We start from the raw sequence: 26,193 nt of genomic DNA, 5'->3' as shown, positions 1-26,193 counted from the left end.
ACATTAAACAAGCTTTAGATAAATTCAATAAGCACAGGGAGGCCTTGAATTAGGCCAGAGAGAAGAGCGGGCTTGGTGACGGAGGCCTGGGCTTGAGCCCCATCTCCCTGGTGACTGGCGGTGAGGCCTCCCTCAGCACAGTGGTGAGCACTTACTTCCACACACACGCTATGGGCTAATGTGAGCAATGATGAAATGATAGCCACAGAAAAGGCTCTGGACTCCTCAGACACAGTTACTCACTGGTATTAAATTGAGGGTGACTACCTACTTGTAATCAGCAGATTTTTAGATGCAAAGATTTCTAAAAAAAATTTTTAAAGTTTTAGATCCCTCCATAGCAAGCCACTGTGGCAGCAGCTAGTTTAGAAACATATTGGGTTAGGTCAATGGTAGATTCCAATCTTTGAAATGGGGACTTCTAATGTAAACAGACTCTCACTGGAATCTTATACTGGCTGCCCTAGTCCAGAAGCCAAGACACAGCCACATGCAGAAAAACTAAGATCAAAAGAGAAAGGCTTGGTCTATTCATACATTAAATGCTCTGTGCTTCAGTCGTCACTGAATCCGTGTCCATCAGCGTGCACTTCACAGCGCTGCATGTGAGTTTCTTTCTGACTGCTAGGACTTTCGAACCTTGAGAAGTTGGCCTTTGAATTCCTCTCTTAATGTCTCCATGCTACCCATAGTAGATCCACAAATGTTTGCTGAATGAAAACATCCCATAGTCTCGAGGTGTCCTAAGCCTGTCACAGCCTTCAGAAGAGTTGTCAGGACAGTGGTGGGGACGGGGATGGATAGATCTTTCCAGTTCTCTCCATAAGAGTTTCTCCCTCCCTTTGGTAAGTTTAATAATAATCATCTGAAGACATTCCTATTGTACTTCCTGGGAGATCTGATCACCAGAAAGTTTTATGAGTGTGGACAAATGTCAGCTTCCTGTGTCAGATATAAGGACAAAGGTAAACTTTTTTTTTTTAACTTTTTATTTTATATTGGAGTATAGTTGATTAACAATGTTGTGTTAGTTTCAGGTGTACAGCAAAGTGATTCAGTTATACATCTATCTATTCTTTTTCAAATTCTTTTCCCATTTTGAGATTGACATGTATACACTTCTGTATCTAAAATGGATAACCAACAAGGACCTACTCCCATTAAAAATGGGAGTTTCATGAGTTTCCTCATCAACAGCATTGTGGGGGAGTGCTTTGGCCTTGAATGACTCTAGATTCCATCTGAACTTTTACCAATTCTGTCTTGGTCCTTAAAAGGTTGCTTGGAAACCTTAGAGGTTGTAGTGAGGAGGGACAGAGAGATGCCCAGGCAGGTGAAGGCAAACACACTGTACTTACTTTGTTGTCATCTCCATATTTGATCATTTCATGAGCAAAGTCATCAGTAGGTTTGACACGGACAAACGCATGAACTTTTTTCCTAGTACCCATTCTAGCTAAAAAGAAGAAAATAGCAAAATTTTCAGTAGTCATCCTCCAACAACCATTAGAATGGAGGTGTCATTCATCAAGATCAGAAAACATGATGTGCAGTCCATGTTTTCCTCTCCCACTGAGAGCCAGTCTTCCTTTTGCCCCCCAGCATTTCAGTGATCCGTCCACAGGATGCTGTTCAACAAGTCCGTGTACTTCCTACTTTACAGGGTGCCTCACCACTCTCCACCAACAACCCCCTAAGAGACTGAAAAACAAAGCAAAAAGAATGCTCCCTTTAGTGGCCTAATTTTATTTTATTTTTATTTTTTATTTTTATTTATTTATTTGGTTGGTTGCATTGGGTCTTCATTGCTGTGCATGGGCTTTCTCTAGTTGCATCAAGCGGGGGCTAGTTTTCGTTGTGGGGTGCGGGCTTCTCATTGCGTTGGCTTCTCTTGTTGCAGAGCATGGGCTCTAGGTGCGTGGGCTTCAGTAGTTGTGGCACATGGGCTCAGTAGTTATGGCTCACAGGCTCTAGAGCGCAGGCTCAGTAGTTGTGGCCCACAGGCCTAGTTGCTCTGCAGCATGTGGGATTTTCCTGGACAAGGGATTGAACCTGTGTCCTCTGCATTGGCAGGCAGGTTCTTAACCACTGCACCACCAGGGAAGTCCCTAGTGGCCTAATTTTAGATGTGGTTTCTACAAATGCTCCATATCAGAGTTTACCTACACTTTGCCTTATTCATTATATTTTCCTCTAAAATACTGACTATGAAATGCATTAGAACTAATTTTCTTTTTTTCATTAATATACCTAACTTCAGATGTAGCACCTCCTTCTCTACCTCCATTAGACTAACTTAGATCAGAAAAAGATTCCCTGGAAGTACATTTAATGTAGCCCATAGTCTAATATTCTTTCTTCTCTGCCACGAGAGAAAAATCTCAGTCCCTTACCTCCTCTGCCTCTCCTAAAATGTAATTATGTATATTCTCATCATTTTCTTTCAGGCAGGCACACATATATTTGTATTCCTTCATTTATACTATCACAAGTAATTACCATGTATAATAAAATGTTAAAATAAACATTGAATGTAGCTTCATCGAATAGGTTGAAAGCTTATAGTTATAAATGACAGAGAGGGAGATTTAGGTAAATTAACGTCTTATTATGTGGAGTTTTCCTATAGTGGGAAAGACTTTCTCAAAGTAAGGACCATAAACACTACAGTCAAGCAAGATGCCAACTAGCAGAGATGCTACAAAAGGGATTGTTTGTATTACAGGGAGAGTTAATTGATCTCTAATATCCTGTCCAACTAAAGTATTTCATAAACATTTTTAAAAATTGAATTGTACAGGAATTCCCTGGTGGTGCAGTGGTTAAGAATCCACCTGCCAACGCAGGGTACATGGGTTCAATCCCTGGTCCGGGAAGATCCCACATGCCCCAAAGCAACTAAGCCATGCGCCACAACTACTGAGCCTGCAAGCCACAACTACTGAGCCTGTGTGCCACAACTACTGAAGTCCGTGCACCTAGAGCCCGTGCTCCACAAGAGAAGCCACTGCAATGAGAAGCCCGCACACCGCAACAAAAGAGTAGCCCCTCTCGCCGCAACTAGAGAAAGCCCGCGCGCAGCAATGAAGACCCAACGCAGCCAAAAATAATAAATAAATAAATTTATTTTTAAAAAAACCAAAACTGGGCTTCCCTGGTGGCGCAGTGGTTGAGAGTCCGCCTGCCGATGCAGGGGACACGGGTTCGTGCCCCGGTCCAGGAAGATCCCACATGCCGCGGAGCGGCTAGGCCCATGAGCCATGGACGCTGAGCCTGCGTGTCCAGAGCCTGTGCTCCGCAACGGGAGAGGCCACAACAGTGAGAGGGCTGCATACCACAAAAACAAAACAAAACAAAACAAAAAAAACCCAAAACTCATTTAGAGTTAATGCTCCACAAAGTAAAAAACAGACTTTGAATAGAGACAATGCCTGAGGGTCAGGATGTGTGCTGCATCTTGCACTTCTCTTTTGATGTCCCTGCCAGGGTTGGGCCAGTTCCATAAGAAATGAGGCATTTGCCCCTAAAATAACCTGTACTTTCATGGGGTAGGACAGAGGACTTGAGGCTAAAGAAAACTCCTGGATTCAGCAAAGGAATTGCTGAATTTATGAAGAGGTAGGAAAACATGAAGGATAGGGAGCTGACTCAATTTCATCTTCAAATTGGTAAATAGCAATATCATCACCGTTGTTCAGGAAAAAATTGTTTGTTTGTGCTACTGCAAAGTGTTCTAACAAATAAACTGATCAGATGGTCAATATTTTTAAAAAGCTAATTTTCAAGACCTTGACTGTTAAAAAATTAGTGTCCCTCCACATTTCTAGACACAACTTGTGGTGACCACTTGATTTCCACATACAATTATCTTAGCTATCATCAAGTGGCATTAAGTATCTCTATAGAAGCAAATTAAATAGAGACAGGCCCTGCTCTTTCAGTTTACAGTTTCCATGAAGTGGGCAAAATAAAACTCTAACCCCTATTACAAACCCTTCAGATGTCACATTAAATAAGCAAACTACTTTCACACCTGCCTACTGTAGAGTGTGAGTCCACTTCCCACATTCCTCAAGTAATTATTTCATGGAAGTCTTTTCCTGGCCACTGTGGGATCACTCAGATCTTTTAATTTTTAGAAAGTGAATCTGTAAGGTATTCAGGTGAGTAAGGATAATAATGGCTTGTCCAATTTCAGGTCTAAGATTTTTGTTTGCAAAATTGAGCTCTAGAAATAAAAAGCCACAAATAGCTCTAACAGGACTCCCAAACTGAGGAAACTTAAGAGATGATCTCATCTCCAAGTTCACTTTGATCTAGGCTTTTGGGAAGTGGAGAGTGGAGAGAGGTGTGCTGACTCAAGCAAACACTTACACTCAATTTCTAAAGTTCTGGGAACCATTCCCCATACCAGTCCGATGGCCCATCCTCCTGCCCAGGAAAGTTAAGATGCTGCCCAGGGTGCCCTCTGAAAGGGACCATGAAGAAGTAGGGGGTTGCTCAAGCCTCCCTCCTGGCAGCCCCTACCCACAGACAGCCCAAGGGCAGCACAGACCAGCTTCAAGCATTACCCTCCCCTCAGAGCCTGCCCCTTTTCTGCCCAGCAATTTGCCAACATGCACAAGTAGTCATTCTATCTGTGCTTCCCAATTCTCCCCATGCTCACGCCCATGGCTCCAGGCACGCCAGGAGCCATATCCACCTGACACAAGCCTTCTCTATTAACTACATCCCTCCTGCAAATCCACTACCCAGCAGCCCCTCAACACCCAGTCATTTGGAGACCCCATGCCAACTTGCACTTACTGAAATAATCCTTGTTACTGTTCTTATGCCACATCATTTGAGTGGGTTTCAGATCCCAAATTAAGTTACAAGCTGTTTGAGGGACAGGACTGTGCCTTTTATTTCTTTTGAATCCCCCCTCAAAGTCCGGAACAGTGCCCAGCACAGAGTAGGTGCTTAAGAAATGGTGATTGGTGGTGATGGTCATGACTGGAAGTCAGAGGGTGGCGGAATCTCCATATGTGGGTCCATCTTCGGTCACAACTGAGAGAGTCCCAAAGGGCACATGATGTCACTCGCCTCCCTCACCACCTCCAACCCTGAGCCCACAGCCCTTCCAGGAGGACACTGGGTTTCCAGGCCCACTTGCAAGAAGCCAACTTCAGCCCCTCACCACGCTCTCCCTTTTAGTAGGGTCCTTCTCTCTCAGGACCTTATGGGGAATGCCTCTCCCTCGTGGACACCACCCTTAGATATTTCTGGTGTAAATAAGTGAAACTTTGAGTGGCCACCAAGAGCCCTCTCTGCTGAAAGGCTCACAGTTTCCTTATTTGTTTTAGGGGTGGGAATGAACAGGTTGCCACCAAGCACCCCTGAAAGCTCAACAAAAGGAAAGGACCAGGTGGGTCCCTATCTTCCAGCGTTCCTGTCCAGAACAGAGGCTCTCAAGAGAACACTCATAGCCACCAGCAAGGTAGCAGCATCTGAACCCCCCAAAAGAGGGTCCAAACGCACCTGGCCTTGGACTAAACAAAAGACTCGGACCCAGGCCAAACTGGTCTTTCTCCTTTTTCTAACCCAACATGCTGGACCCCTGTGTGGTGTCTGGGAGGCAGTGGGCCTTGGGACCATTCCTGTGCCTCTCTGGAGCGATTTCCGCATTTGTAAAGCGAAGGGCCGGGATGGCAATCCCAAAGCCCCCTCCAGTTAGAAAACTGAATACAGAAGAGTCCAGAAGACCAGAGATCTCTGAACCTCAGGGGCGACGTAGGACCCTCGTGGGGCCAGGGAACGTTAGATCCGAAAACCCTAAGCCGCAGCAAGGCTTAAAGGGTCCCCTCGACGCCTCACCCTCCTCCGCCCGGGTTTCACAGATCAGCGAGCCAAAGCTGGGGGACTACCGGGTGGAGCGGTGTTCAGATTCCAGCAGCTGCCCGCCGCCCGGGCGGACACCCCCTTTCCGGCCTTCCTTCTCCCCACCCGGACCGCGCGTGAGTCCCGCTTACCGCTCCGGAGGCTGGAGCCCTTCCGCAGCCCGACCACTGCATTAGCAGCTACAGAAGAAACCCGGCAAGCTCTGCTGCCGGGCTGTGTACACAGTCGCCGTGGCAACAGGCTGCTTCCGTAGATTCCGGAAGTAGGGGTGGTAGCGGAAATGAAGTCCGCGGTCCTCTGTTGAGATACAAGTAAGGCCAGGGCCGAATTAGGAGGACGGGAGATGGGACCGATTAATCTAAAAAGACTGCGGCAGCTGCAGGCGCGAAGCCAGGGTAGGGGTAGCGGGGGAACGAAGGATGCGCAAGAACCAGGAAACGGGGCAGCCGGGCTTCCGGCGCACAGCAGTTTGAGACTACGGCGGCCGCGCAGCTCCGTCTAACTCCAGCCTTGCGCTCCGAGCTGCCGTCCACAGGCGCCCTCGCCCCGCCCAGCTTAGCTTCGAGCCAGCCGGCCAGGCCTGCGCAGTCGCGGCGGCCGGGGAAGATGGTGGAGGACGGCGCGGAGGAGCTGGAGGACCTGGTGCACTTCTCCGTGTCCGAGTTGCCTAGTCGCGGCTACGGCGTCATGGAGGAGATCCGGCGGCAGGGCAAGCTGTGCGACGTGACGCTCAAGGTCCCGGGTGCTGGGCGGCGCGGGGCTGAGGGCCAGGGGACCGAATGGGGAGGGAAGAGAGGCGGGGGATAAGGGAAGAGAGGTCTAGAGCTCAGCGGGGTGGGGAAAGGAGGTTGGAGGGAGAGCGAGTAGGGGAGAGAGGGGTGCTGACTGGGAGAGGGGTATTGGGGCTGAGTGGGGAGACGGACAGGGACAGCCTCTCAGCCCTTAGAAAGAAAGGCTGAGAGGTGCGCCGCTGAGGCCCTCAGAGTGGAGACATTGGGGTGCCCGCCTCCCTTTTCTGTCACTCAGACGAGAGAAAATGGACTTGCAGCTCCTCTATGGACGAAGAGGCTGTGGCTCTCCCTACATTTTGATGGGCACTACGGAAGCCCCTTTTCTTGCCACTACAGACGTTTCTTTGTGCCCCTCGAAGTTAGCTGCGCTGTGGTAGAGGCGTGGGCTTTTCCTGGAGTCATTGCTTGCCCTTGACTGATAGATTACTACCTTGTCTCTTAAGAGCTTTTAAAATCGCATCTGGAAATCTTTTGAGGTGGGCAACCACTCTGCCTCGCACTAGAAGGCACACTACCACCACCAGTAGCACCACAAAGGTCTCAGAGAATGGGCTGATGGGCTGCGTGGGGAGAGGGCTCTCTTAACCACCTGTTCCCTATTGGCATTCTGGGCGCAAGAGCCAGGCTTCCTCCCCGTGCTTTGCATCCATTCCTGCTAGAGAGGCATGCTGTGCTGCTCCTTGGCCAAGCTGTTGAGCCAGGTGGGGCTCTCCAGGCGGGGAGATGCTGCTGCAAACCCTGTTCCCTGTTGGGCTTTGGCTAGAAGGCTGTCAGCATCTGTGAAGGACCCTGTTTAAAAAATGAAACTATGCAGAGATCTGTTTGCTCTTCTTATTTTCGACAGCGTTAAGGAAACTTCCTCTTCCACATATTTGAGTCAGACCTCTGGAGACAGTAAAGTAGAATGGTTAAGAGTGTGGCTTTGAGAATGGTATATAGTTCAACCAAAGACTAAAAAAAAAAAAGTGTGGCTTTGGAGACAGAAGGATTTGGATTAAAATCCTTGGGAAAGTTACTTAATCAGTCTAAGCATCAGCTTTCCCAATGTAAAAATGGATGATTCCTAATTCTTAGTATTCATACGAGGATTAAATGAGAAAATTTGTGGTATTCTTTGCATAATGCCTGGCCTAAGGTTTTCATCACTCTAAACCCCTCCTGAAGGAGATTAGTTTTCCAGTAGAGGAGTGAAGTGGACTGAGGGGGGAGAGCATCTTTAGTGGGGAACCAAAGGGTTTGAGAAAAATGAGCTGGAAGGAAGCAGAGAAAGTGAATATAAATGAGAGATTTTTGTCCACGGTGATTACATGGTAGTAGATGTCGAGGCTACTAGAGATTTGTAAACAAAAGAATGATCTGGTTGTGGCAGTAACACTTGGGGTGAGTAGAGACTAGCGAAAAGCAGTAATGGGGGCGAATTTTTGGATTAAGATTTAGGCTGTAAGGGTAAGCCAGGGAAAGCTTATAGACACAGAGAAGCAAATAGGGAATGATAGAGTGAGATGGTCACACTACGTAAGTTAAATCATTGCATTTTGCCTCTGCACTTAATGCACATCTCAAGTATAGCAACCCCGTAGCATAAAAATGCTTGTGTGTTTTTTTCCATTGAAATACTTTTTGTTCACTCAAAGGGACAAGTAAATTATCAGAAGTGATTCCAGCTGAGAATGTCTGTCTAAATTGCTATATTAGTTTCAAGGATCTGGGACATAAGGACCAGTATAAAGGCATAGGCTAGAGCTGGACAGGGCTGTAGAAAGCTCTGCTTCATTGGTTTTCTGACTATTCTGTGGAGCCTGAGGAGTAGTTCAATGCCCTGTGATGGTAGGGCCCAGAGAGAGGCCAAGCAAACCAAGCTCTGCCTCATTTCACTCCCCTTCCCTAGAGCTGCTCTGTGAAATCTGTTTCAGTCTCTCTTTTTTTTCTTTAATTAGTTAATTAATTAATTAATTAATATTTGGCTGCGCCAGGTCTTAGTTGCGGCATGCGGGATCTAGTTCCCTGACCAGGGATGGAACCTGGGCCCTCTGCACTGGCAGCACAGAGTCTCAACCACTGGACCATCAGGGAAGTCCCTCGGTTTCTCTTTTTCAAGATAGAGTCTTTCCTGAAACTTCTGGTGATTCCAGACTTTCTTCCAAATAAATAGAAACTGAAAAGCTGGTTGGAAGCTTTTTGGTGTAGGATGGGTTTATTGATTAGTGGGCCTCCCAGTGGGGCAGTGGTTCTCAAACTTTAGCAGACATTAGAATCACCTGGCAGCCTTGTTAAAAAACAGTTGTTCAGACATTGTTCACCCCAGAATTTCTTATTCAGTAGGTCTGGAATGGACCTGAGAATTCACATTTCTGATAACTTCCGCAGTGATACTATTCCTGGTCTCGGGCCACATTCTGAGAGCCACACCTGTAAGGTGGTGGACCTGTCCTTTTCTATGGGATATGTTCAGAGTCCATGGATCTTCCTTCAGGCTTCTGCCTACATGGAGTATCCCCCTGAATAGTACCACTTCATGTCTTCCTTGGTGCTCTGGTTACTCAGGTCTGGAGTCTCTGGTTCATCCTGTCCAGAGAATAAACCTCCAGACTTCTGCTGGGGCAGTGATGGGGCACTTGCCTGGGGCAGGGAACCAGTACTGCCTGTTTACAGCCTTCCTTATGTTCACACCTTCAGAGGAAACCTGTATCTTGAACAGTTGAGTTTTGGAGGGTGCTCTGGAGTGACTTGCCATCTAGAGCACTCAGTATTCTCCATATAAGTCAGTTACTATCCATTTGTCTGCTTTTCATCTTCCAAAATATGGCGACATTTCTAATCTGCTCTCTCAGCTTCTTTGTACTTGGGAGCTTTGCTATTCCTTGATTGTCAGTCTGAGAGGTAGCACAACACAGACTGGAGCTAGATCGCCTGGGTTTGAATACTGGCTCTGCCACTTATTAGCAGTGAAAACTTGGACAACTTCCTTAAATGCTGGTGATTCAGTTCCTTCATCTATAAAATGGGGATCATCACCTACCTAGTAAGAGTGTTGAGGATTCCACTAGTTAATGCACTTAAAACAATCATGTAGCAAATATTCAGTAAGTAGAAGATAGTTATGAATAATAACTTAATGGAATTTCCTATTAAGGGGAAGTGGAGATAAATGCATGTGTTCTGCCTGCCATTTTGAATTCGTTTTAGACTCGGTTTAATTCTAGATGGTTTTACCTAAACATTATGTTCATTGCCTTAAAAGCATTTGCAAAGCACTGATCTACTTCCATAGCTTGCATTTTACAGATGAGGACCAAGCCTGGAGGAAGAGGGGATTCATCCAAGGTCACAGATTAAATTGGGCAGAGCTAGAACTAGAGACTAGACTCCTGGTGTCCAGACTCCAGGTCAGGTGTTCCTTCCTGCTCTCCTGTTGCCTCTTCTATCAGTGACAGTGACTGAACTGATTTCAGCTGCTACCATTTGAATTAATCTACCTCAGGTCAATTGTACTCATCCTTAACAACATGTCACCTTTTCTGTCTTTCCAAGTTTTAGGGAGAGTGTGACAGCATTAGCAAGCATGCCACTTTCTCAAAATTCACTGCCAACTCTTGAACCTTGCTTAATTTTCTTTTTGGAAATATTTGAAATTTAAATTCCTTAGGTGCCTGTTGGATAGTTAAGTAGAGGCATAACAGAAAAGAGTAATATTGATATATTGGATTTTTTAAAATCACATTTTATATCTATGGTGACTCGAACTTCTTTGAGAAACTGAAAGCACTGAACTCTCTCCCCAGAAAAATGCACATACTTACATATGTGCAAACTTTTGCATTCAGTCATAAGAGCAGTTCCCCTGGAGCCCATCTTTGGATCTTGGGTTATGAATAGAACTGAGTATTATTCTTTTATCAGGAAAAGCCCATGTCTTTCTCCTTGGCAATCATTTTATCTTAAAGGTTAGAAGGATAGTAGTGCAAGACTTCTTGGCAGCCTGTAACATAAGACTTAGTCTGGGTAGAGAGGTTTGCAGTCACAGAGGCTCTTATCTCCTCTTCCCAACAGTTGGTTTCATCCCCTTTCCTCTGGGCTACCAGGAGCCCAGTGCTCAGGCCGCATCTGTCATGTTCATCTGGGTCCAGCAAATTGGGCAGACTCCCCAGATGCAATGCGTGTTCTCCACAATCTCTTACTGATGAGATTTAGACTCACCAGATTCCTATATTTCTATTCTTTCCTCGATACTCCTTTCTTTTTCTTTATTTGTGAGAGCAGAATGGGATCACCGCATATACATACTATTCGCTGACCCATAAGCTTAGAAGAGACAGGAACCTCCTCTACACACACACACACACACACTCTCTCTGTTTTGCAACCACTAATAAAGGGTTCCTCAAAGATCTGCTGGCATCAGTCTTGCCAGCATTTTCCCAAGGCCCTTGCTAAAGTTTTGAACCCAGATCTGAGAATTTAGCCTTCAGAAGGAAATATCTTTTCCATGGGTGAAAGGCACAGTATTAGAATATTTCCTTTTGCCCCACTGAATCCAGGTACACAATTTTCACTGAAACTGACTTCAAGAGCCTCACATTTGAGTGTGGAATCTTGCTTAATTTGCTGTCATGCTGATTTTGTGATGAAAGAGTAGGTGGAGAAGGGTATCAGGAAGTGAGGCAAGGACTTGTTGATGCATGCCATTTTTATGTTATGTGTAGTGTGGTGAGTTACACGGGTGTAATTATAGAGCTAGAATAATCATATTAAAAGGAGCCATAGAGGTCTTCTATCAAAGCCATCCATCTTACAGGTGAAAAAACACTGAGGCTTAGTGATATTAAGGGATTGCCCAAGGCACAAAGCTATATTATCTGAGATCCAACACAGCTGTTTGGTGGAAGCGTTGCTTTTACATCCTCTGTCAGATTACTCACCTGCCCTGCTAATGGTATAAAGCAGAGCAGGGAACAAACACCATCTGCAGTGTCATCTGTGAGCATGGAGGACAGTGATGTGTATGGCCAGATGCAACACCACTGTTCTATTTCAGGAGAGAAGACAGATGCAGGCTTTTTCTGCTAGTTTTCTGGACATATGAATTTTTGACTGTTTCGATTTGGAAATGACACTGTATTGGGAGATATTGTGCCTCTGAATATTGCTCATTCCCGGGGCTTTCTACTGTTCTACTGTCTCTTTTCAGGTAATTGTGTTCCATTTTCAGCCTTGCCTCTTTTTTTTTTTTTTTTTTGCGGTACGCGGGCCTCTCACTGTGTGGCCTTTCCCATTGTGGAGCACAGGTTCCGGACGCGCAGGCTCAGCGGCCATGGCTCACGGGCCTAGCCGCTCCGCGGCATGTGGGATCTTCCCGGACCGGGGCACGAACTTGCGTCCCCTGCATAGGCAGGCGGACTCTCAACCACTGCGCCACCAGGGAAGTCCGCCTTGCCTCTTTTTAATGAGTAATTAAAACTAAGGGCAAGAATGTGCTCCTTTAGAGCACATGCGCACATATCACACTGTGCACTTGTGATATGAATTCATATTCATCAAAACGTCAGTTTTGCTCTTTTTTCTGGGAGTTATGTTGTAGGTGATGCTGTTAAATTTGGACACCAATTAGATGAACGAGAGAGTTTGATGTTTCCTGACACGTAGGTGGGGAAAGAGGGTTGGAGATTGTATGGTTAGGGCACTCAAGATGGCTGTTCTCTTGCTCTCTGTATATCCCCTGCCCGGCCAGTGCCTGCTTCACCTGTACCCTACTCGTATGACTGACCTTCCTACACTCTTTTCCCCACCCCAGCTGGTGATTGTTCTTATCAAAGGATCCAGGAGGGGTGTGCGCCTCTGCTGGTTTCCGTAGTAACTAATGAGCCCACCAGACATCAATTCCCCTATAACTAGTAATCTCCCCTTCCATGTGGGAGTGAAGACTGCCACCCTGTCCTGCCCGCTGTCTGCCGCACACGGTGGGTTGTCGCTCCAGGACCTTGCTTCAGACATGTAAGGTCCCCCATCCATTACACCATTGATGTCTCTGTTGCTGCAGACTCCGGGCTCTTTCTTTGGTCTTAAATCTGGACAAGAGCAGGCCATGTTGCCTGCTGTGTGCAGCCCAACAGAGGTATCTTGGAAAATCAGTTACTAGCTGAGCAACATTCATGGCATTCATCCTGAGGCTTCTGGAGCTTGGCCGGCCAGTTGGGTGAATTTAAGAAGCCTGTGTTTGGGGATGCTTCTTACTGCAGGTGGTTCCTCTATTGTTTTGTGCATGAGATTCCATTGTTTGCCCCTTGGCCATGCCTGGTTCAGCTTGTGGGCTGGTTGATGGAAAATGAGACCACATTGCTTTTCTGAAGATGTGTTCCTGTAGCCCCTCCTGAATTACAAGTATGGCATCTACCTTCCTACTTTTGGTTTGTTGACTGTTGGCACTCACATTGCCTCCTTGGCATAGAAACCAGCCAGCTTCCCCACCATCAGTTTAGGCCTTTTCTACCCAAACAGCTGATCACATCATTACTTGTTTCTAGGTGGGGAGAAGAGAGAATGAACCAAGATGTGTGAACCAGGAGTTGGCAAGCATTTTCTGTAAAGAGCCAGATAGTAAATATTTTAGGATTTGTGGGTCATACAGTTTCAGTTGCAGCTACTCAACTCTGGTGTTATAGCACTAGAGCAGCTGTACACAGTACATAAACGAATGGGTCTGGCTGTGTTCCAGTAAAATTTTATTTACAAAAACAGGTGTGGGCCAGACCCATTGCCTTACCCATATTGTATACTGATATGGCCTTTGTAAAGTTTAAGGTTTTTGGAGTAGATTACACTTGCTTTATTGCCCCGGCGTATACTTCAGAAATCGGAAGCATCTCTTGTTAAAGAGTACAGGTGAACCAGAAGTGAAAAACTTTCTTTTTCCAGCTTACCGCAGGTGATCATGGGACTGTCCTGGTCGGTGACTGAATAACTGACATAGGAGAAGTCACTGTTATATTTTGCATCTCATCTTTAAAGTCTTGTAGCTCTGCTGAAGCTTGAAGCAGACTATTCCAAAGCATTAACTAAAGACACCGTGCTCCCTTTCTGTCTTAGTTGAAGCTGAGGATGCTTAGCTGCTTGCACAATGGCAGGCCAGAGGAGACCGTGATGGCTCCTGTGTTCCAGCGGACCTGAGCGGCTGTGTGCAGGGCCGTGAAGGTAAGGGCCAGAGTTTGGGCTTTTGGCAGGCAAAGTAGATCAATAGTTCAGGTATGGCCCAACATGTCTGGGCAGTGTGCTGCATATCTGATGAGAACACAAAAATGCTTTTTAGAAAATAAGCTCAAGAACAGATATTTGTGCAGGCATGTTCATAGCATTGTTGTTCACAATATGCAAAAGATGGAAGCAGCCCAATGGTAGACTGCGTCAGTGGTTGAATGGATAAAATGTGGCACATTTTGTTCCACACATACAATGGAATAATGTTCCATATATACACTGGAATATTATTCAGCCTTAAAAAGGAAGGAAATTCTGACACATACTGCAACATGGATGAACCTTAAAGACATTGTTCTAAGTTTTGAAATAAGCCAGTCACAGAAGGACAAATATCATAGGATTCTTCTTAAATGAGGTAACTAGAGAAGTCAAATTCATAAAAATAAAAAGTAGAATGGAGATTTCGCAGTGCTTGGGAGAAGGAGGGAATCAGGAGTTAGTGTTTAATGGGTACAGAATCTCAGTTTAGGAAGATGAAGACGTTCTGGGGATGGATGGTGGTAATGGTTGTACAACAGCGTGAATGTACTTAATGCCACTGAACTGTATACTTAAAAATGCTTTAAATGGTAAATTTTATGTATATTTTACTACAATTAAAAAAGGAGAAGCTGAAGAAGACTTGTTAGCAAGTGGGCAAGTGAGATTGCTCATAGTGCTTTGTGATTGGAGAGACACTAAAAACAGAATTTGTCTCTATCCTGATCCACTGATCAAAAACATTTCATACTAAACCTTTCTTCTTTAGCTTTTGCAGTAAGCTGCTTCAGCTGTTAAGAGCCACATTTTATTAGCTCAGCCCTGTGGCTGCACTTCAAGTGGTCACTTAAAAGGAATTGACTTATAAGAGATACACATTTAAGTGATGCACACATGTTACAAGCTTATTTTTCCTGTACTGATTTGTAAAATCTAAATGTCATATAACCTTTAACAGAGCTATCCTGAGGATCAGCAAAACATACTATGCCATCCTGTCTTCCACTGAAGGTTTGTTGGCATAGTTTACAAGTTAAAAATGACTTTCAGATCTTTGCTCCAACCACTGATTTTGGTCCTAAACACTAGACCTGCATTTCCATTTGTCCTATTGATCCTTATGCTCAGTAAGTCTAAAATGAAGCCTCTTTCCCTTCTCAACAATCTCTTCTTTTGTTCCCTTTGTGTAAGGATGGCACACCACCCATCTAGTCATGTAGGATTGAAACTCTAGGATTGTCTTTGACTTGTCCCCTCTCTTTTAGGTGTGTTTGTGGCATTTATCATAATGACAGTTACATAATTATTTACAGTATTGTAACTGTGAGAGCAGGGGCTGTGACTGAATCATTTACTGAGGTGTCTGCATAACAGGTGCTCAGTAACCCACTGTCCTAATTCAGACCCTCTTCACCTTTTACCTAACCTGGGGTTTCTTTAGCTCTAGCAACTTGCTGAGAATTCTTATAAACCCTTTAGGGGATGATTCTGGTATAGCTAAGGGATTGTTTTTCAGCTCTGATCATGTCATTCTCCTGCTCTGAGTGACTTCCCTTTCATTCTCATTCAGCAGTGTATCAGCAGATATGTCAGCGCCTTCCATGAGCCAAGTACTGTCCTAAGTGCTGGGGCTGCAGCAGCGAGCAGAGTAGGCAGAACCTCTGTGAGTGTGAGCTTACCTTCCAGCCTGGGGTTGTCGGGGACAGGACGACACAATAAACAAATGAATAGATATAAAATGTCCAGTGGTGATGCGTACTATGGAGAAAAATAAAGGATAATAAGGGGACTGCGTGCTGTTTTCTCAGAGGGACCAGAGCCAGTCTCTCTAAGTAGAGACCTGAAGGAAGGGAAGGAGGGATCCATGAGTGTATCTGAGGGAAGAGTATTCTAGGCAGAGGGAATAATCAGCACAGCTGAAGCAGGAGCATAGTTGGCATTTTGGGGAAATAGCAGGCAGCTGGTGTGATAAGAATAGCATGACCCAGGAGAAAAGTGGAAGGACACAAGGTCGGAGAGGTAGCCCCCAGGCCCAGCATAATTCCTTGCACAGTACAGTACAGCTCAGTAGATACTTGTTGAATGAGTGAGTGAATGAATGAATGAATGAAGCTAGACAGTATTTATTTATTTATGAATGAGTAAATGAAGAATCAGGGCAGGGCAGGGTGAGTCTTAGAGGTGTATCTAAGAGAGGTAGGATGCATTTTCCATAGTTCATGAAGCAAGCACAGAATATCGTTTCCACTTTCCCCTTCTTGTCTGTTCAGGAGAGATAATGGTAATGGCCAGAGCAAGAGAGACCAATTCTGGCTTGTTGTTGAAGGAACGTCTGTTCTTCCACACCACAGAGAAAATCAGAGGTTAGAAACTTGTCAGGGGAGCAGGAAGTAGAACAGAGCTGCTCAGCTCTTGGTGGTTTTCAAAGGTGGTCCTACCCATGTTGGGTAAAGCTTGCCTTTTTTTTTTTTTTTTTTTTTTTTTTGCGTTATGCGGGCCTCTCACTGTTGTGGCCTCTCCCATTGCGGAGCACAGGCTCCGGACGCGCAGGCTTAGCGGCCATGGCTCACGGGCCCAGCCAATCCACGGCATGTGGGATCTTCCTGGACCGGGGCACGAACCCGTATCCCCTGCATCGGCAGGCGGACTCCCAACCACTGCGCCACCAGGGAAGCCCAAGCTTGCCTTTTTTTCCACATGTCCATAGGCTATCACTTTAAGTCAGCAAGACATCTGGGAAGAGCCATGGGGTAGTGGCAGTGCAGGAGCAGCAGCCGCTGGCTGGTTTTCTCTAGGATTAATGGAAGGACTGCTGATTTAACTGAATCTCTGATTATTCTAAGCTGCTCACAGAAATCTGTCACTGCCTTCTGTGAGGTATAAGATGGAGAAGCTTAAGGATGTTCTGTTGGTGTCGACTGCCACTCTGGATGAATTTTCTAGGATCTCCACCTGTGTTCTTCTTTATAAATTAATTAATTTATTTTTGGCTGTGTTAGGTCTTCGTTGCTGTGCGCGGGCTTTCTCTAGTTGTGATGAGCGGGGGTTACTATTTGTTGCAGTGTGCGGGTTTCTCATTGCGGTGGCTTCTCTTGTTGTGGAGCACGGGCTTTAGGTGCGCGGGCTTCAGTAGCTGTGGCATGTGGGCTCAGTAGTTGTGGCTCACAGGCTCTAGAGCACAGGCTCAGTAGTTGTGGCACACGGGCTTAGTTGCTCCGCGGCATGTGGGATCTTCCCAGAACAGAGCTCGAACCCATGTCCCCTGAATTGGCAGGCGGATTCTTAACCACTGCACCACCGGGGAAGCCCTCCACCTGTGTTCTTGATAGTCCAGTTCCTTCAGACTTGGCCCCTCTCTGCCTTTCTCCCCTAGTTGCCCACAGTCTCCGCCTGCTGGCTGTCTCTAAGGACCTAAGTTCTCCAACTTCTGGGGCTCTGTTCTAGTATTCCTTTGGCTTGGAGTACCCACTCACCTCGGCCAGCAGAGTCCTACCCATGCTTCAAAGCTCCTTTTGTAGTTTTCTCTTCTTAAGGGGAGAGAAGCGGCCAAACACACTCCTTCCTCTGTTCTCCTAAAGCACTTTGCATTTGTGTCTGTTCAGCATTGTCTTGTGGTTGAAAGTTTGCTTGCCTGACTCCCTGCCAACCTGTGTTTCTGTTGGGCAGAGACCCGTGCCATCTTCTTTCTTTTGCCCTATCACAGTGGAGAGTTGTTGTGTGAAATCCCATCTCTCTGAAGACAGTTTGCTCATATTCCTCCAGGTGCAGTTAATCTCTCCCTCTCCCACTTTAACCCCTCGTTACTCAGAGTATTGTCATTGCATCAGCATTGCCTGAGAGCCTGTGAGAAATGTAGGATGTCGGACCTACTAAGCTAGAATCTGGTGATTCTTACGTCCTGTGCACCTGAAAGTTTGAGAAACATTGCCTTAACACTTTGCACCTACCCCCCTTAGCATACTGAGCAGAATGTAGGTGTGTTAGAGAGTCTTTCTCCACCTCTAGATGTTGAGCTTTGGAAGCATGTGAAGCATCCATTAGTTAACACAGTACTTGGCATGTTTCAGGTGTTGAAAAGTGTTTGCTGAATTACCCTCAAGGGCCCCTGGCATTATGTTCGAGACGCTCCTTCAGTCAACATATTGTTGAAGTGCATTTAGCTGTGCATGGTGCTTTGCTAGGTACGTGAGGCACCCTGCTATGAGTAGGAGTCAGCCCCTATCTTTGGCATTTAAAGATTGGTAAGAGAGAGAGCTACCCATCAGTTAACTATGCGACAAGGCAGAGTGTGATAAATTCCATAACTGCCCCGGTATCACCAGAGGCCTGAGGGAACACCAGAGAGACGGCAGTTGTTTCCAGTTTAGAGGGTTTGTGATGGTTTCATGGAGAGGATGGTGTCTGATTGGTACCTTGCAAGATGAATAGGACTTTGACAGACAGATATGGTAGGAAGAGGCATTCCATGCTGGGGAGAGCCTGTTCAAGGGCCCAGGCATGAAAGTGCATATGCAGGATGTTTCTTGAACAGGTAAGACATGGAGGAGCAAGGTGGAAGGTGTGATTGGGGAGGTGGGTTGAATGCAGACTGAACTTCTTGAATTCTCATGGTCAGGAGTCTGAACTGGTAAGAAACATTTGCAAATCACATGTGGTTGGTACAGTTAGATGTTGAGTGGTTTCTGATGACTCCTCCCTCCTGTCTCCTACTTACCTCCCATTCTACCTTGCTGGACGTGGGTGAGCCAGGGGAGGGTTTGGAAGATGTGGGGACAGGCCTGAGTGTTTAGCCAGCTCTTTACTGGCTCTTTCTGTGGGACCATAGCCCCAGGTCTTTTTTTAGTGCTAGCTGGTCAGCCACTTCCTCCCTCACCCCCTTCCTGAATCACTTACCCCGTGGGGCGCCCTAAAGCAGAGACACACAAGCTCCATCACAGAGGGTTTCACACAGTGTGCTTTAAATGTCATCAAAACCCCAGACCAAACCAATTCCGTATGTTTCATTGTACTTGTCATCTGTTTCCCGGCCCCATGGGTTTGTGAGGACTAAACATTTCTGTGTAGGGTAGGATGGATGAGCATCCCTCTGACCGTGTTCTGGGCTGGCAGGCAAGCTATCCAGCATTCAAGATGAAGTGACACCCCCCACACCCCATTTCATTACATGCCACCTTGTTAGACATGCACCTGAACTAGACAACTGTGGAGTGACTTATTTCTTCCAGGGTTGAGAATGCACTGTTAGTTTGGAAGGCAAGCCCTCCGCCAGTTGGCCCCAAGCCTTATCATCTTTTCCTTGAGGCTTTTACTTCAACTAATAAATTTTCAGATAAGGTTAGAGAGTAACACTCTTTACGCTTTCTGTAGTTAAGGGCCAGTGCCTTCCTCCCACTAGTTCTACCAGCCCTGAGCCAGAAGACCAGGATTCAAAAGAAGAGGTGAAACTCATAGAAGTTTTGTTACTTTTATCCCAGATGAAGGACTGAGAGCTACCTTTTAGATGAAATCGTTTTAGGATTCATTAAGAAGACTTGAGAATGAGGCACTAAGTGCTAGGATACAATCCTTCTTTTCCATGGGAAGAATATTCAGCCTTGATGTGGAGACATTCATTAGGGACAACATAGTGTGGTATCTTGTGTGCTAGAGGCTTGTACCAGGTGCTACAGGAAGGGGAGAGCTGACTGCCTGGAAGTCAGGTTAGCCCCTCAGGAGGGAGCATTTGAGCTGGATCTTCAAGGATGAGGAATAATTCACCAGGCAGAAAAGTAAGGGATAAGGATCCAAGCAGAGGGAATAGAGCGGTGTAAGGGAATTGGCAGAGGCTTGGAAGAGAGGCATGGTGGGGAATAAAACTGGTTAGGGTCAATTGGCGCCAGTTTAGAATTTGGATCTGACTCAGGCAGTAGGGAGCTCAACAAAATGGAGACTGACACGACCAGACTCAATTTTAAATCGAGTGGATTCATTCAGAAACTTCATTCATTTAACATATACTGAGTGTTAATTGCTAGACTATTCCAGGAAACATGAAAGATTGCTCCCTTGGTGGGACTCGTGTTTTAGGAGGATAGGTAAGTTCGTTTTGTCAGGCAACCACCATTTGCTCGTCAAGGTTACCAGTGACCTCCACTTCCGTGATGTAGAGCTATTCCATGACCACAGAGATCTCCCTTGTGCTACCCCTTTATCATCAGGCCCATCTCCCTCCCACCCACCATCTCTAATCGCTAGCAACCACTAATTTGTTCTCCATCTCTGATTTCAAGAGTGTTATATAAATGGAAACAGAGTATTTGACCTTTGAGATTGGCTTTTTTCACTCAGTGTAATGCATTTGAGGGCTATCCAAGTTGTTGTGTCGATAGTTTTTCCCTTTATAGTTCTGAGTAGTGGTCCATGGTATGGATGCACCACGTTTTGTTTAACCACTCACCCATTGAAGAACATTTAGGCTCTTTCCAGTTTGGGCGTATTACGAATAAAGGTGCTGTGAACATTCATTTACAGGATTTTGTATGAATGTAGGTGTTCATTTCTCTGGGATAAATGCCCAAGACTACAACTGCTGTGCCACATGGTAAATTCATTTTCAGTTTTAGAAGAAGTCACCAAACTGCTTTCCTGAGTAGCTGTACCATTTTACATTCCTACCAGCATAAGTGAGTGCGATGGTTAGTTTTGTGTGTCAGCTTGACTGGGCTTTGGTGCCCAGTTGTTTGATCAAACACCAGTCTAGATGTTGCTGTGAACATATTTTTTAGATGTGATTAACATTTAAATAGTAGACTTAGAGTAAAGCAAGTGACCGTCCTTAATGTGATGGGCCTCATCCAATCAGTCTAAGGTCTTAAGAGCAAAAACTGAGGTTTCCCAAAGAAGAAACAGTTCTTCCAGGTTGCAAGATAGAAACCCTGCCTTTATTTCCCACTTGCTGGCAGATTTCAGTGACTTTTGGTATAAACTGAGGTTTATGTCAGAGTTCCTTTTTTTGCTTAAAGACGTCCAATTGCTCCAGTCTTATTTGCTGAAAAGACTGTCTTTCCTCCATTCAAGGTACACAAATGGTTGTGTACCTTTGTCGAAAACCAGTTGGCTGTACCTGTGTGGGGCTACTTCTGGGTTCTCTGTTCTGTTTCATTGGTCAGTGTCCCTATTCCTGCGCCAGTACAGCACAGTTTTGCTTATTCTAGCCATCTGTGTAATAAATCGTGAAATGGGTAGTTACTCCTCCCACTGTACTATTTTATTTTACCTTTTTCCCCCATTGTAACTGTTTTCAATTATACAATTCAGTGGCATTAAATGTATTTACAATGTTGTATAGCCATCACTGCTATCTATTTGTAAAAACTTTTTCATCACCCAAAGCAGAACTCTATAAACATTAAGCAATAATGCCTCAATGCCCCTTATTCCAGCCCCTGGTAGCCTTTGTTTTATTTTTTGTCCCTATGATTTTCCCTATTCTAGACCCTTCATATAACTGGAATCATAAAATATTGTCCTTTTGTCCCTGATTTATTTGGCTTAGTATAATGTTTTCAGGGTTCATCTATGTTGTAGTATGCATTAGAATATCATTCCTTTTTTAAAAAATAGTCTTTTGTTTTGTTAGAGCAGCTTTAGGTTCACAGCAGAAATGAACAGAACACAGAGATTTCCCATACACTCCCCGTTCCCACTGTACACACAGCCTCCCCCACTATCAGTATCCTGCACCGGAGTGGTACATTTGTTACAATCGATAAACCTATATCGAGACATCATTATCACCCAAAGTCCATAATTTACATTAGGGCGCACTTTTGTGATAAATGTGTCATACATTTATCAAAAACCATATTCTGTGCCTAAAAATCTGCCCTAAATGTTATCTGTGCTCCACCTATTAATCCCTCCCTAACCCCTGGCAACCAGTGATCCTTGTACTATCGCCATACTTTTGCCTTTTCCAGAATGTCATGTAGTTGGAATCATACAGTATGTAACTTTTTAAGATTGGCTACTTTCACTTAAATATGCATTTAAGGTTCCTCCCGGTCTTTTCATGGCTTGATAGCTCATTTCCTTTTTTTTTTAATTTATTTTTGGCTGCATTGGGTCTTTGTTGCTGCGCACAGGCTTTCTCTAGTTGCAGCGAGCAGGGGCTACTCTTCATTGTGGTGCGTGGGCTTCTCATTGCAGTGGCTTCTTTTGTTTCAGAGCACAGGGTCTAGGCGCGTGGGCTCAGTAGTTGTGGCTCGTGGGCTCTAGAGCACAGGCTCAGTAGTTGTGGCACATGGGCTTCGTTGCTCCGCGGCATGTGGGATCTTCCTGGACTAGGGCTCGAACCCGTGTCCCCTGCATTGGCAGGCGGATTCTCAACCACTGTGCCACCAGGGAAGTCCCAGCTCATTTCTTTTTAATGCTGAAAAATATTCCATTGACCTGATGTGCCACAGTTTATTTATCCACTCACCTACTGAAGGACATCTTGTTTGATTCCAGGTTTTAGCAGTAATGAATAAAGTTGCTATAAACATTTATGTGCAGATTTTTATGTGGACATACATTTTTAACTCCTTTGGGAAAATCCCAGGGAGTGTGATTGCTGGATTATATGATAAGAATATGTTGAGTTTTGTCAGAAGGTGCCAAACTGTCTTCCAAAGTGGCTGTACCATTTTACATTCCCACCAGCGATGAATGAGAGTTTCTGTTGCTCCTCATCCTTGTCAGCATTTGGTGTTGTCAGTGCTCTGGATTTTGGCCATTCTAGTAGATGTGTATTTTTACTTCTTTGTTTTAATTTGCGTTTCCCTGATGACGTGGTGTGGAGTATCTTAATATGCTTCTTTAATACGCTTATTTGTCAACTGTGTATCTTCTTTCGTGAGATTTCTGTTAGTCTTTTGCCCATTTTTAAATTCAGATGTTTTCTTGTTGGATTTTAAGAATTTTTTGGATATTTTGAATAACAGTCCTTTATCAGACATGTGTTTTACAAATATTTTCTTCCAATCTGTGGCTTCTTTCTTGATTTCATTCTTTTTAAGGCTGAATGATAATCTGTTGTATGTATATATACCATGTTTTGTTTATCCGTTCATCTGTTGATGGGCACTTGGGTTGTTTCCATCTTTTGGCTACTGTGAATAATGGTGTTATGAACATGGGTGTAGAAATACCTCTTTGAGACTCTGCTTTCAGTTCTTTTGGATACATACCTAGGAGTGGAATTGCTGTGTCATATTGTTATTCTGTGTTTAACTTTTTGAGAAACCACCAAACTGCTTTGCACAGTGGCTACACCATTTTGCATCTCACCAGCAGTGCACAAGGGTTCCAATATCACCACATCTTCACCAGCACTTGTTATTTCCTGTTTGGTTTTTCTTTTTTTTTTTTCCTTGATAATAGCTATCCTCTCGAGTGTGGTGTGAAGTGGTGTCTCATTGTGGTTTTGATTTGTATTTCCCCGATGATTAATGATGTTAAACATCTTTCATGTGCTTATTGGCCATTTGCACTTAATTTTTTTTTTTTTAAAGGAAGAGTAAAGGCTTTTTTTTTTTTTTTTTTAATTTTTATTTTTGGCTGTGTTGGATCTTCATTTCTGTGTGAGGGCTTTCTCTAGTTGTGGCAAGCGGGGGCACTCTTCATCGCGGTGCGCGGGCCTCTCACTATCGCGGCCTCTCTTGTTGCGGAGCACGGGCTCCAGACGAGCAGACTCAGTAGTTGTGGCTCACGGGCCTAGTTGCTCCACGGCATGTGGGATCGTCCCAGACCAGGGCTCGAACCCGTGTCCCCTGCATTAGCAGGCAGATTCTCAACCACTGCGCCACCAGGGAAGCCCTGCACTTAATTTTTGTTAAAAATTGTTTTAGCTGTTTTAGTTCCTTTGCCTTTCCATATAAATTTGAGAATAATCTTTATATCTATAAAAATAATCTTGCTGGAATTTTGATAGGAATTGCATTAAATCTGTACACCAGTTTGCAGAGAATTGACATCTTTTTTGTGTTGAGTCTTGTAATCCTTGGACACAGTATGTCTCTCCATTTATTTAGATCTTTGATGTCTTTCATCAGTATTTTGTAGCATGTAAGTCCTCTAAATCAGCTTGTTGGATTTACACTGAAGTATTTAATTTTTTGAACAATTATATAATTATATTTCAAATTCTGGTTCACACGCGTTAATAGATAGTATGTGGAAATACAGTTGACTTTCTATGTCAATATTGTGTCCTGTAGCCTTATGTACTGTGACCTTGCTGAACTCACTCATTAGTTCTAGGTTAGTTCTGTGTGGGGTTTGGTGTTTCTGTGTGGGGTGGGGGTTGGTAGATTGCTTTGGATTTTGGACATAAACTGTCGTGTCATTGGCAGATAGGGATAGTATTATTTCTTATTTTCTGATGTGTATTCCTTTTATTTCATTTTGTTACCTTACTGCACTGGCTGGAACTTACAGGACTATGTTAAATAGCAGTGGTAGGAGTAGACATTCTTGCCTTTTTCTTCATCTTAGGGGAGGGCATTCAGTCTTTTACCAGTAAGTATGAAGTTAGCTAAAGTTTTTTTGTAGACATTCTTTATCAAGTTGAGGAAATTACCCTCTACTCCTAGTGTTTATCATGAATAGGTGTTGAATTTTGTAATATGCTTTTTCTGCGTTGATTGAGAGGATCATGTGACTTCTTTTTCTTTTAACCTGTTATTATGGTGGGTTATATTGATTAATTTTTGAATATTGAACCTGCCTTGGATCCCTGACATAAACCCTACTTGGTCACAGTATATAGTTCTTTTCATGTATTGCTGAATTCTATTTGCTAATATTTTGTTAAGGGTTTCTGCATCTATATTCATGAGGGATATTGGTCTGTCGTTTTCTCTTTTTTTGTATGGTCTTTGTCTAGTTTGGGTATTAGGCTAATACTGGCTTCATAAAATAAATTTGAGTTGTCCCCTCCTCTTCTATTTTCTGGAAGAGATTGTTTAGAATTGGTATTAGTTCTCTTTTAAATGTTTGGTGGAATTCTCTAGTGAAACCACCTGAGCCTGGAGACCTTCTTTTCGGGGGTTTTAAAATTACAAAATCGATTTCTTTATTAGCTATAGGGCTATTAAAATGATCAGGGTCTCATTTTGGAGGGGGAAGGGGAGGGGGAGTGTGAGCTATAAGTAACATTTCTTCAGAATCTACTGTTCACACTTACAGAGGAGGACACTAAGTAGCCCTAGCTCCTGTCCATCTGACCTCAGGCAGGTCACATACCCCAGTTATGATGGGGATTCAGATGCTGGGTTTGGCTATCCCTATCTAACGTTATGATATTTTTCTCAGAAGATAACTGATAGGAATTCGAAAAATGAGTCATCCATGCAACAGGTATCTGTTGCCCATTTCTGCATCCCCCGCAGTGTTCCCAGTCAGTAAAACACTGTGTTTGCTTTATGCCTATGATGCCTGTAGCAGATGCTGTCACCCTGGTGTTTTCACACATGGGGTCCTTTAAGACCTAACTGTTGAGCAGAGTGGGGACCGTGAGGCACCACCGGGGTGCAATCAGAGCCGAAACCACCTTTAGTTAGAGCCCATCTATTAAGATCAGGAAGGAAGGTCCCCCTTTCCTGCATTTCCCCAGGGCTTTCTCCAGACCACAGTGCTCAGAGCTCTGGCTCTTAATGGCAGAACTAGCCTCAGTAGTCTAGACCAATCATTTATTGGCTCATGTAATCAAACAGGAGAACAGATAGGGTTGATGATGGGCCTGGGGGACTGAAATGCTGCTAAGACTCGTCCCCTCTGTGGTCAGCATCCTTCTCCCACTGCAGACTGCTTCATCACACATGGAAGGGGATGGAGCACCTGATAGCTCCTTGTTACCTGGAGGGATTGTCCCTCTTCCTTCTTCCTTCTTTGAAAAATCCTGAGGAAGGGTCTAATTGGTAGGGCTTAGGTCATATTTTGTATAGTGTGGTGGGAATGAAGATAGAAGACATTCCCAGAAGAAAGTAAGGCACACTGAATAGAGCTGACATGAGATAGAGTCCATAGCTAGTCATGTTTGTTTGGAAGGTTTTTAGTGGCATGTATTGAAGCTACAGGTGTTTTCTGTTAACCTTCAAGTAACCTAAAACTGTTAATAGATCATCATCATCGTACTATTATAGATCATTCATAGTTAATATATTATTATAGCAGTATTAATACATAATTAATAGCTATATTTATACTACATAGCTATATAGAGATCATATGATATCTAGTTGATAGTAAATAATAATAATAGATTGTT

At 44.5% G+C, this 26,193-nt stretch overlaps 2 protein-coding genes across 16 annotated transcripts in view; one reads left to right on the top strand and one right to left on the bottom strand.

Moving 5' to 3' along the window:
• KIF9 (kinesin family member 9) overlaps window positions 1-6,485 on the bottom strand; it is a 47,452-nt gene extending 40,967 nt beyond the window's left edge. Inside the window, exons 1-2 of the mRNA XM_060162111.1 lie at window positions 6,012-6,485; window positions 1,359-1,456 (exon numbers count right to left, since the gene is read on the bottom strand). Coding sequence (XP_060018094.1) covers window positions 1,359-1,451 — 93 coding nt within the window. The 5' untranslated portion in view covers window positions 1,452-1,456; window positions 6,012-6,485. The remainder of the gene's footprint in view (window positions 1-1,358; window positions 1,457-6,011) is intronic.
• KLHL18 (kelch like family member 18) overlaps window positions 6,349-26,193 on the top strand; it is a 74,232-nt gene continuing 54,387 nt past the window's right edge. For 8 of the 15 annotated variants that reach the window (XR_009542828.1, XR_009542825.1, XR_009542826.1 and 5 more), the window contains exon 1: window positions 6,423-6,615. Coding sequence is in view for 2 of the 15 variants with exons in the window: in XM_060162114.1 (XP_060018097.1) it covers window positions 6,487-6,615 (129 nt within the window). In the remaining 13 variants the exon portion in view is untranslated. Of the gene's footprint in view, window positions 6,616-26,193 lie in introns of all 15 variants that reach the window. The other 7 variants (XR_009542838.1, XM_060162114.1, XR_009542832.1 and 4 more) reach the window with 7 other exon arrangements.

This window comes from Lagenorhynchus albirostris, chromosome 10 (genome assembly GCF_949774975.1).
Source record: "Lagenorhynchus albirostris chromosome 10, mLagAlb1.1, whole genome shotgun sequence".
Classification (NCBI taxonomy): Eukaryota; Metazoa; Chordata; class Mammalia; order Artiodactyla; family Delphinidae; genus Lagenorhynchus; species Lagenorhynchus albirostris.
This window is presented reverse-complemented; position numbering and strand designations above follow the sequence as displayed.